At 40.6% G+C, this 12668-nt stretch overlaps 1 protein-coding gene across 3 annotated transcripts in view; it reads right to left on the bottom strand.

Moving 5' to 3' along the window:
• Positions 1 to 2764: 2764 nt before the first annotated feature.
• Positions 2765 to 12668, bottom strand: part of ADARB1 (adenosine deaminase RNA specific B1) — a 61742-nt gene continuing 51838 nt past the window's right edge. For all 3 annotated transcript variants that reach the window (XM_072121289.1, XM_072121288.1, XM_072121287.1), the window contains 4 exons: positions 11922 to 12090; positions 11033 to 11214; positions 9183 to 9361; positions 2765 to 8437 (listed from right to left, as the gene is read on the bottom strand). In XM_072121289.1, coding sequence (XP_071977390.1) covers positions 8261 to 8437; positions 9183 to 9361; positions 11033 to 11214; positions 11922 to 12090 — 707 coding nt within the window. In that variant the 3' untranslated portion in view covers positions 2765 to 8260. The remainder of the gene's footprint in view (positions 8438 to 9182; positions 9362 to 11032; positions 11215 to 11921; positions 12091 to 12668) is intronic.

Below are 12668 nucleotides of genomic sequence, written 5' to 3'. Positions count from 1 at the left end.
GTATGATACCATAAACAGTCTTCATTCCGTTTCCTGGAGTTGTAACATCTAACAACTTAAAGGAGTTGTCCACTTTCAGCAAATATATGATATGATTTGTGTAAGGAAAAGTTATACAATTTTCCAATATACTTTCTGTATCAAACCTCACGGTTTTCTAGATCTCTGCTTGCTGGCATTCTATAGAAAGCTTATATGTTTACTTCCAGTGGATAGAAATCTGTCCATGGTCTTGTATTATCACACAACTCCCATTACTCTCTGTGATAATAACGGTTCGTGCACCTGTCTGTCCATCACATGACTATAGACAGATTTCTATCCACTGGAAGAAAACAAAGAGTGTCCTATAGCAGGACAGCAAGCAGAGATCTTGAAAACTGAGGAATTGATAAAGAAAGTATATAGAAAACCTGTATAACTTTTCCTTATACAAACCATATCAAATATTTGCTGAAAGTGGACAACCCCTTTAAATCTACCATTAAAAATCAAGCATGATAAACGGTGGCATGTACTCCAGGCACAGGGACTGTGGTGATCATCTTATATTTGTTATCTATGGCCTCCTTCCTTTTAAAATCAACTTTTATAAATTGAGCCTAAAGGGCTCCTGGGGGTTCAACCAGAGCCTCTCCGTGCTGAAGATTCACAGGCTGTTACACTATGGAGGAGCACTACCCCCTTCCTCTGTGTGCTGAAACTTTTTCTGCTGCATTGAGATTACAACAGGCAGAGGGAGCAGTGAAGTGCTGAGGGAGCAGGGGGTGGGCAAAATACAGCCTACGAAGCTGTAGGGGCTCTGAGAACACTTTTTTGAGGCCTTTGGTCTCATCAGCTTAATTTAATAAAGGTTGATTTTAGAAGAAAGGCGGCCATGGATTACAAACATAAGATTACCACAGTCATGGTGCCTGGATCTAGGAGTGTCCCTGGTTTATCATGATGGATTTTGATGGTAGTTTTTTTTTTTTTTTATAAATTAGGAAAAATGAACTACTGTAAATGTATTCATCCCAAGCTGAAATCCATATTAAAGGAAATCTACCATCATCCATCCTGATAAAACAGGACACTTACTCAGAGATCCAGGGACTGGGACTACAGTAATCTTCTTATATTTGTTACCCACTGCCTCCTTTCTTCTAAAAGCAACTATAAAAGTATGCTAATGAGCCACAGCATCTACAGCATGGATATAAAATAAAATATGAAATACCTCAGGATAACCCCCATAATGACAAAGAGGTTGGATCATTCTAAGATCTGGCTGTATACTCAAAACAGGAATCTGAGTGAGGAATCACTGCTGATGTGTGAACGAACCCACAAACACAGTTCAAAGATGGTGGATAACATGTAGAAAATCGAATCCACAGCTAAATGCGTTGAATGGGGATTTTGGCTTAAGTGCCCAGCTCCCGGATCTCCGTCATCGGTATAATAATAAAAAATTTTGTTGTGTATGGCACTTTATGAGCTTGGCATAACTTTGCTGAGAAACTGTCAAATGTATAGATAGTAACATAACAGATGCTTGCATGTTTCAAGGCTGATTTCCATACGTTTTGTATCCTTCTATCAGAGATACTGATGGTGGACTCCTATAACTTACCTGTTCCTTGTGTACTCTCGTTTCCTAAAACATTTTTACTACATCCTAGAAGGTCGGCATTGTGGAAAAATAGTACCATACAGCATGCAAATAATTCATAGGCACTCGCCAGTGCACATTCGGGGGCTGATGAATTTAAATAATAGGGGCTTGAATAAATGTAGCCAGGTCCCGGCTCAGTATTTTTAAGACTGATGGTGACGTCACCCGGCATTCTGCCTAATTTCGTAAAGATTTTGCTTGCAGTCGATGCACGAGATTTGCAGACTGCTGGGTGATGTCAAAGAGACGAGGGCGGGATCCAGGTTAAAATTAAAATACAAGGGGCGGGAATAAATCAGCCTCTAGAGGAGCTCACCATGTGTATTTATAAAAGTCTATTCTTCCACCATACCACCCTTCTAGGATGTAGTAAAAACATTTTTGGAAACAAGAGAACACAATGAATAGGAGGGTTACCTTCAGTATATTCGATGGTCGATTCCTTTAACAAGTAGCATCCATTCATTTCCTGTCCGTTCTGTATAAATTTCATAAGTGTATCCTAGCAACCATCAGTTTTGTACAGACAGCACTCAGCACTCAGTTTTGATACAGACAGTGCTGTCCAATTTATTTACCTCTGACCCATAGGTTTCTACTGTACATACAAGTCCATATGTGAAAAAGTGGAGAATGACGTGTAGGATCATAGTACACTGAGCAACAGCACTAATAAAATATGTGTATTCTAGAAAGTGTAGGAACTAACATGAGGGACAAAAGTTTATTAAGTTTAGTTTCAAGTTAAAAAACCCATGAAATACCAAGACTTGAAAACTGCTAACTTTTTCGCTTTTTAGGTAAGAATTGTTACCATATAGGAAAGCATTGAGAGATTTCAGGGAGTCTTTCGTAGTACGGGCCATTGATAATCCAGGAGTCAGTGAAAAGTCATGTGAATATCTCGGAGATCACAGTCGTACCCACGCTCAGCTTTACCGTTTACAATAGTTGACAGATTTGATAAACTTACTACCTCATGTTTGGTTCCTGGGTGTTTAACAATCATGAAAAATTATATACATTGGTAGAGAGAGATTAATGAGCTGGTAGACGTTATTTCCCAGAAATCAGGAAGTCCAGATGAAATAATGACAGACAGCCAAGTAGTGGAGATATAGTATTTTATATATACACACACAATCCCTGCTTTATTGCATACAACCTCCAATGTTTATGCTGTATGTTCCAATGACAAAGTGCAACAAATGAGCGCACGGACTGGACAACGTCCTGAACCTGCGTATAAGGAGCGTACAATGAGGTATGGAGGTAAGGGAGACTGTAAACCTACTCTACTAAGACACCTGCAGTCACAATGAGAGGGATGATATCACTGTGATGTGCGCTAGCGTGAACGACGGGAGTTGGCTCTGTTCAGCAAGCAGAAAGCTCGCTTAACCCAGCCCCTGATCGTCTCACCAAGGCCCCTGTAACACGATCAAATCGACCTGGCCGGAGGCTCCCCATTATACATTTGATAGGAAGCTGTTCAGGAGCCAGAAGAGCCGGGCTTCCCATCGCTAATGTGTGCTGGAGAGGAGTTGTATCTCACACACATCATGTGGATTGTGTGGGTTTATTTCTCTAATATTTATTGCTGAATCACAACCATCAGGGCTGTTAAAATTGTTTGTTTAGAGGGGCACAGAAGCCGCGCACAGGGAGCTTCCGGTCCGGGATGTGGCCAACTCCTCCTATCCGTCCCCATCTCTCAGGGTTGTAAGCGCTGGAAGATGTTGTCGGATGGGAGCTTCCGGCTGGCCGGACGAGACAAGTACATGTGTATTAACTAGCCCACCCCTCAGTAATTTTTAACACCTGGATAACCCCTTTAAATGGTGCACAGTACTATAGTCCCCATGTTATCCTAGTAGTTATGCCCCATTGGCGTATCTGTTGTGCCTTCCAGGGTAAAGTCTTTTCTTAGGATACATTGCTCTATACAATCATTACAACATTTTCTTCTATTAGCATTATCTCATGTATTTTTGAGAAAGCTATCTAAAATATAGGGGGGGGGGGGGGTGCTCATGCAGCCATATATGAAATCTGTATTCCTAATGTAAAATACAATGTAGAAAACAAACCACTCTCGCTTCTCTGTATGTATGCCTAGTCAGGCTACTTGAGGCTTAAAGGACATCACAACATTGTCCAACTACATTCTGTTATAATCGGGCATAGTGCGAGAATAGAAGGAGGAGAGGCGGAGACGTCACCGCCGATCTCAGCTTTGTGTGGGCGTGCCAATCGGCCGGGGTAAGAGCCTAAAATAATTATTGGTTCCGCAGAACGCCTCTGGCTCAGTTGCATCGTTTATAAAGCTTTATATCTATGCAATCCGTCACTTCTAAATTATGGGTGGGAAAAAAAAAAATCTAACATCAGGTGATCTGATGGTAGATGTCCTTAAAAGGAAATATACCATTTGTTTTCATCAATTGAGAATGCTGTCACTACACTGATGCAGAAGCATATCTTGTTTAGTCCATGAACTGAGTGGTTTTGCACAAAAAACAATTAGAAAATTCAAGAACTTGGTTGGGAAAGCTGGGTTGCATGCTGGCTGCCAGTCATAAACACCTTACACGAAGCTTCCTGAACTGTCCAGACAGGACTAATCAACCTGAGCTGGATTACTCATATACAGCAGCCAGGGGATGGTGCAGAGATTGATTACTTCTACCTGTCAGTGATTACATCATTCACTGGAGCAGTGCATACTTAAAGGGGTGCTCCCACGAAGACAAGTTTCTTATATGTACTCAGCACAAAAATGCAGATTTCACAGATATAAGTTCAACCTGTCTATCAGTCCTACTGTACACATTTTCAGGTGCCCCTAGATCCGACCCTATAACTTCTGACTAGAATTGGGCGCCATCTTGGATTTTTGTGTGAGATCCTGCAGATGAGATTTCTGTGTCTTGTGTCTGTAGCCACACCCCCTGCACAAAGCTCACACCAATTCACTTCCTGGCAGGAGATTGGTTGGAGAGACTAGCTGAAAACTACAAACTACAAGGAGATAAGTGATCCGGGGGATGGGGGAGGCAGGCACAGATCTGTGAGAACACAGATGTAGCAGCGCTGTGTGTGTGTAATCTAACGGACCTCATGCATCTCTGATCTGTCTCATCTCTTTCTATGTGTCAGTGAGTTAGTAGAAGCCAAATGAAAGTGTATTTACACCCGTACCCTGATAATCTAGCCACATTGTCAGCCCACAAAACTAGATGGAGCATAAGGTGTCTGCTAGAGAGGCCAAGCCCACACCCTGGGATTTTACACTGAGCACCTTAGAGAGTGATAGGAGCCAAAATACTGAGTAAAATTGTAAAGGAAGGGGCTAAAATCATATTTATAGTGTTAACATCACTAGGGGATTGAAATGTGACAATTTTCTTTTGTGGGGAAACCCCTTTAATGTGAGAGGAGAAGCGCCAAGCCAGCCACAGGAGCGACAGAGCCTCATTATCATAATTTTATAATTGTTTTTTTCAGCAACCACTCAGTTCAGAGATTAAACAAGATTGGTTTCTGCATCAGCGTAACTACAACATTCTCAGTGTATGTTTGGTTCATAATGCATGAAAACAAATGGTAGGTTTCCTTGAAATTGTGTTGGGGTGACCAGTTCTACGCAGGAACGTAATCTATCATGTAATGCATATGTCATACCTACAAATCAGTCCTGATGGCAAGTATGAGGTAGAGTCTTACCAAATCTCCAGTGTAGCAATATAAAAGAAATAACCAGTTAAAAAAAAGGAAAGTCATTGCGTGTTCACAGATGGGGTATTACACATCAGTACCATTGTAATGCTTCTCATTAAACGTATTCACTAGTTATCATTTAGTAACCTAACTTACTAACACTAAACGCAGGAGATGTGGTAACGTATCGGTCTTTAGACCAGTGCAGAGTAGAACTAGACAGTTCTCTGCTGTGCCAGATTAATCTTTGTGTCTGATGCTGGATGACTAGTATGGTGCAGCAGCGCACAGCTGTGCATGCTCTATCTTTTCTCAGTGTATGATGCCACACGTGACACCTTAGCCGTCCATATATGTCCAAATAACGGTCATGTGAATAGGGCCCAAGACTGGTCAGTCCTAATTTGAACCTCCTTTAGTTGGTCTAGTTCGCTTCACCACAATTTTAAATATTCTGATGCAGACACACCCATGTTACTGACAAAAAGTTCTTTTCATAGGAGTAGGAAAAAATTTGCCTAAGATTGGTATAAAACCGTCAGTAAATGCACAGAGCATTTCAGGTGCAAAATACTCCAGTAATGAATAAACTCAAATAACATTATGGAACAATTGTACAAAGAGATAAACCTTGCCAAACTCTCAGCGACTGCTGCTGGAGCCAAAACTAACAGGGTAGTTAAAGGTGGCACACATTCCAAGCCGAGTGAATGGTTTTATGTGCGTCATACTACTTGGCTAATATCAAATATGGCAATGACAATAGATGGGTGCGTAACCCGACTGAGTGAAGGGTATTTCATCTGCTGAGCAGCCTTCCCATTAAGCGGCCCTCGTTTAATGAGTGGATGAGTATGCTACTACCAGCTTCTAAACATTAAATGGAGCAATAATACACTTGCTCGATGACGGCTCCATTTAAATTACGATTCAGCGATTGGTAGGAATCCCTGCAGGCCGTCTCTGTCAATCTTTGCTCTAATGCACACAAACATATTTGTCTAAAGCGTGAAAGCCACAACTCATGCCATATGTATTTCTATGGGCTCATAATTTCCTCATCGCCAGTGTATAAGGCCTAGTGCCCCTGAAAAAAAAAACTCAGACCAGGTCCTATTCTTGGCCACCTTTGCATCTTTACCCTCCCATTGAAGTCCCATGTGAACAATAGCCAAAAAGTTGAATGTATGCACAAAGCATGTATAAAGAGTGAGTGAGTGTAAGTGTGTGTAGGAAAGGGTGGGGGGTAGGGTGGTAGGTTAACCGTATCATTATAGTTATGTCAGTTTTCTGTCAATTGCTGCAATTGCGAATTTGCACCATTCTTGCCTAGCCATTCCACTTTGCATTCTACATTATTATACATTATGACTGGTGTTTTCCATGCCAGACTTAAAATTCACCCCACTTGTGCTATGGCGCTAATATCTTCTAAGAGGCACTAGCAACGGGCACCAGTTCTGATCTGTAAAGCACCGGTTTTCTGGTGTAGACTATAGTAAATGTGGCAGCCTGGGTGTTCACGACACACACACACACAAAGTGGCGTTCAGCCACGGAAAAAGCAAAAAGACTGGTAAGGAGGGGGAGATTCATGTGCTTTCTCCGTCAGAAAACTGGCAGAAAAGGGATAATGATTCTCCCCAATGTGAAAATTTTCACAAAATAACGTGGACATAACCACATTTATCAAGCTGTTAAAGCCACGTTGATAAATCTGATGTGCAAGAGATCTCCTAAGACACTCTAAAAACTGTTGCAGCATGCTTGCCATGGAGTTCATGGAGGATGTAGGTACCACATCATGGCTTTGGATACCTCATGGGTGACTTTACACTATAACACAATTGTGTATGAGGTCAAAAAAGCAGATTGCAGGTTAATGAAAGTGAATGGTTGAAGATTCACCTGTAGATGATGGGACTACAAATATATATTTGCATTTAATCCACTCCTTTAAGAATTTATTTGATTTTGAAATCTGTCTATATGAAATAGAAAGGGATCTAAACAGATGTCAAGCAACATTTTTTTTTTGCAAAACAAATAGTGGTTTTATGTATATACTGTATTTTCAGCAAACATTTCACTTCTTTATAGGTTTTGGTACACAATTACATCCTAGAGATCAAGAAAAATACAAATGTATTTCAATCCAGTTACCAACAGTAAGATACGGAAATTCACAACATGGGTAAATGAGACACAGATACAGAATAAAATCTTAGCCACACTTAAATAGATACCAAATGATACAAATGTATAGCAGCTCATTTTGAACCCTTGTACTGTAGAAGAATGGGCGCCATTTCTTACACTTTCCAAATCGGCAATATGTTAGCAAGGAAAGGTGAAGGTTTGAACAACTGCTAACTCCAGGCAGACATATTGCTGGTTACATTACTGTCCTCAGGAGGCTAGATTTCACAAAACGAAGCTCATGAAATACGCTACCTAAAAATACAGTGTTTCAAAGACCAATAACACATCTGCAGTGAAAAGAAGAATCACTTTCCAAGTTCAGTACAACTGCCCAATTGTATTGCACACTGGTGCTGTGATAAGTGACTATCTACAATTTACAGAGGTGAGAGAGATCCAGCTACAGGTACATTTTACTTAAAATAAAAACTGAGGCAGGCGTTTACAAAAAAAATAATATATATATACTGCCTTTGGTCACTAAGGAATAAATAAATTCAATATTTTTTTCCAGATCCTATAAAACAATGCAATGAATTAAAAATTACAGGTTTTAAAGATAGGGAGATAAAAAGGCAGATGAGAATGATTGGCACGTCAGAGGACTGAGAAATCATAACCAGGTCTAAAAACAGTGTCCGATACAGAGGAAAAACTGAAGGGAGAGATTTGTTCAGAACTTTAAGCAGTTAGGGGAAACTGATCCTGCTCTATAGGTTTTTTAACCCAAGCTCCAAGTCCTGCCTTTTGGAAGGCTTTGAAGACGCTCTCCTTTGCCGCTTGGTATTCTAAGGCCGATTGCTTCGTGTCATAGTATAGATTGGGCTTTCCAATTTTACATCTCAGGTTGTAAGAAAGCTGTGGAATGAAATGCAAGGAGGGATTAGTATCCAATTCTATCCAGGCAATCCATGACTTACAGACAACCCCTAGTTACAAAAAGACCTTTGCCCACTGGGAACGGTCCTTCAGCCCCGGGATACAATGTTCAACAAAAAGTTATGAAAGGTGGACCGCAATTAAACTTTATTATTAATCCTTGACCCCAGACTTGCATACAAATTCAACTTAAAAGTTGACCTAATAAGAAGCCTCACAACATTCTGGTGGCATATTAGGTTTTTATCATGGTCCATCATCATGGATGGAGAGTTCAGTGCTGAAGTCAAGCTCTCCCTAGCTCAGAACACCCCCTTTGCTAAAATTGACAACATGCACCAGACGGTTACTATATCCCTAGATGCAGAGATCTCAATTATAGAAATGGGAACATTTTGAGGTAGGGAGGTGGATGATGCCGCAACACTGGGTTATGAAAAAAACATGATCTGGAAGGTGTGAAGGGTTCTTCTTAACATACTGGTACTGGTTAATCGGGTCATTTTCTGATGACAGGTTCCCTTTAAGGACAAACCTACAGATTCTTTTATGTGACCCGGAGACTGCCTATATTCGTTTATATAGCACTTTATTACGGCTTATCCAAAATAAATCAGGATGTTCAAATCAACCCTCATTAAAAATCTTCAAGAACCCAATGAAATGAGACAATATTTCTTGTAACAGTAACTCAAAAAACCCGGTGAAAAACTATAAAACTCACCTTGCCATGAATACGCATCCATCGGCTGTAAAGAGCATGTTTACAAAGACGCGATGCACGACCCATTTCATCCTTGCCAGTCGTAGCATTAATTACTTCAAGGCTGGTATCTCCTATTGTCCAGTTGACACTAAAGCTCGGAGCTTTGCCCGGTTGGCGTGCTTCAGCATTACTAATACCTGGCAAAAAGTAAGAAAAAGAAGAAGTGATGAGGGAAAGGCTTGTTGCGAGCCATAAAACAGTGACTTGTGTATGCACAATGGAGATCCGGATTGGTGGAAAATGTGATTAGGCCCATTTAATGTCACATATGGGAAATATCTTCTCCTGTACATCTGCACATGCAGGTTCACAGCACAAACCTTCCTAAACTTTAGAAGTTTCGCCCCTCTAATTTGCTACAGTGCAATCTTCCTTTTAATCTAAAAGGATCATTAATGCAAAACTTGACAGGTGTTGCTTTCCTCCTGGTAGGAATTTTAGTTTGCTTTGCTGGACCAGTTTAGGTTTCAAAAAAATAAAAACATTTCTTATTACCATATATACTTTAGTATAAGCAAAGTTTTTCAGCACAAAAATTAGCACTGTACTCATGTTTCCGATGCCCCCTCAGGTCCTCTTCTTGCTTCCGATGCCATGGTGCTTCTCCGGTCCCTTCCCCATGCCGGTGGCTCACAAACAATAACATTGGCAAATGGCTGATGTCATTTGGTGTGCCGACCATGCAAGGGGACCTGAAGAAGAGCGTAAGGACCCAAAGAGGCACCGGAGCATCGGAAGCAAGAAGGCAGCCTTGTGGGGCCTCAGAAGGTTCAGTACATTGTTCTTTTTTTTTTTTTAAATTACAGGCTTGGCATACTAGAAGGCGGGGGGCAGGAGCCGACAGGCTATATACTGGGGGGCAGGAGCCGACAGGCTATATACTGGGGGGCAGGAGCCGACAGGCTATATACTGGGGGGCAGGAGCCGACAGGCTATATACTGGGGGGCAGGAGCCGACAGGCTATATACCGGGGGGCAGGAGCCGACAGGCTATATACCTGGGGGCAGGAGCCGACAGGCTATATACTGGGGGGCAGGAGCCGACAGGCTATATACTGACTGGAGTCTTTGACCAATGCATTTCCCACACTAGACTTATACTTTAGTCAATATGTTTTCCCAGTTTGTGTTAAAATTGGGTACCGCAGCTTATAATCGGGTTGGCTTATACTCAAGTATAAAAGGTATTTCATTTCATGACGTACAGCAGTGCGTAGCTGGCACTGATTGTATCAATGGGCAAAAGGGCTCTCAATGACATACATCCTTTGAGGAATATTTATCAGGATCGGTATGCTAACTTTTTTTCTTAGTGAACAGACCCTAAAATAATTGCAATTACTAGCAACCCGCAATAATAATTGTGATTATTTTTTCCTCAACACCATCTCCATGCAAAGTGGGAAGGGGTGAGCGAGAAGCTATATATGCAAATAATCAGGCCTGAAAGTTGACAAGCTATAGTCCCATTTTACATCAGGCCTATGACAAATGTCCCCCTTTGATACTATTCTAATTGAGGGACACTGCAAATTCCTCCCTACTTATTGCTGATTTACAGCCTTCTCCCCATTTCAATCAATGAAGGGATGAGTTAGGCAGGCGACCACATATGGCCCTCATGCTGCACCTGATTAAATGTGGTATTTAGTGGAAGGCTTTATCAAGTTTTGGAGGCGGAACTTTTTTTTTTTTTTTTTTTTTTTTTACTGCACCATGGTCCATTTTTTATCTCAATTTGGAAGCAGCAATGGCTAACAAAAAAAACAAACAAAAAACATTCATACGTGACAGTGTAAATAACCTACCACTTAGTAAAGGTTTGTTTAGTGAATACAGCTGGGGCAAATCTTCAATATCAGATATTCTCTGATACACAGCCCTGGAGAGATGATCACCGTGATAGAGACTTCCCAATATAATACTGGAGAAATAAATTGGCTCGACAAAGAGACTAAACAGAGATCCCTGGATTCCTACAACGTTCCATCTGTATTGAAAGTTTTCAAAAACAAAAGTTATTATCTGGTTACAACCGACATGTACCAAAAAAAAAAAAAAAAAACTCACAACACTAAGGTAGGGTTCATGTCTAACCTATATACATGTGTTACATTCATTTAAATATGCCAGAACCTTTTAACAGCGGTATTATAGCCATGTCACTGTAGATAGGAGGCTATATCACTATCAAGATGGACCCAGAACAATAATTACCAGGTACTGTCATGCTTTTCTATAGTACACTATGCCGTACAGACAACAATATACTCAAATATAAGTAGAGCCTAAACCGGAAATAAAAAGTTTGGTCTATCCTTTGTTATAGTGTGGTAGAAAAGGGAAGGACCGGGATTCTATGATCTCAAGAAAATTATATAATTTAGGTTATAAATCTGGAATGGTTTCTCATATATTTGGCTCATCTTCCCCTATAAGACCAGAATACCCATCCTAATATGTCTGTCTCCAAGAATATAGCACAATTTCCTATGAAAGGCAAAAACCTTGCAGTATCCTGCTTCATATTTGCCACGATTTCTTATGCATTTCATTAAAGACAAATCTGTGTTTGAGCAGTCATGTTGTTCAATTCATTTGATTCGAATTAAATCCATTAAAATCTTCTTGGCCAAAACTGTGCAAGTGCGTGCAGAATATTCCAGTTTTTATCCTACTATTATTTCACATCCTTACCGGGCAATCTTATCGCTGCAAGACATGGTGAGCAACCTCTCTCCTTGTAACACCCCATCCCATGTTTGGATTGTACTACTTGATCGTACAGGAATTGTCCCTTCTCCAGACTCTATCTTGGTACGAAGCTGTCCACGTGCCTTTCGGTTAGGATGGCGATCCCCCTGATCTACCAAGGAGAATAAAATACTATAAAGAATGAACTCATTTTTACACAATCATTATTAAGCTATATACCGGTGGTACCTTACTTAAGAACACCTGACTTACAGATGACCCCTAGTTACAAATGGACCTCTGGATGTTGGTAACTTACTGTCTTTTTGCCTTTGGCTACAATAAACAGCTATAACACTTATCAAAAGTGTCTGCAATTAAGGTTTATTGCAAATCCGGGTTCTAATGTCAATCCAACATTTTTTAAATCCAATTGTCAGAAACCAAAAATAAAATTTGGCTGGGGCTACAATTTTAACATGTACAGTTCCGACTTGCATGCAAATTCAACTTAAGAACAAACCTATAGAACCTATCCGGTAAGTAACCCGGGGACTGCCTGTATAAAAGTAAAGATACAGTAGTCATACTAAACCCTAACTCGGCTCTGTAACAGATGAAGTCACTTAGGAACAGGTTTGCACAGTAATAGACAGATATATATAACCAGCAGTCAGACATCAATAAAACTTAGATAAGAGATTCACATCTGTAAGAAATCTGTTGAATCTATTCTACTTTTCAAAAACG

The sequence above is a fragment of the Engystomops pustulosus genome, chromosome 8, assembly GCF_040894005.1.
Source record: "Engystomops pustulosus chromosome 8, aEngPut4.maternal, whole genome shotgun sequence".
In the NCBI taxonomy this organism is placed as follows: Eukaryota; Metazoa; Chordata; class Amphibia; order Anura; family Leptodactylidae; genus Engystomops; species Engystomops pustulosus.
Note: the sequence above shows the minus strand (reverse complement) of the source record. Positions and strands in the feature narration are given on the sequence as shown.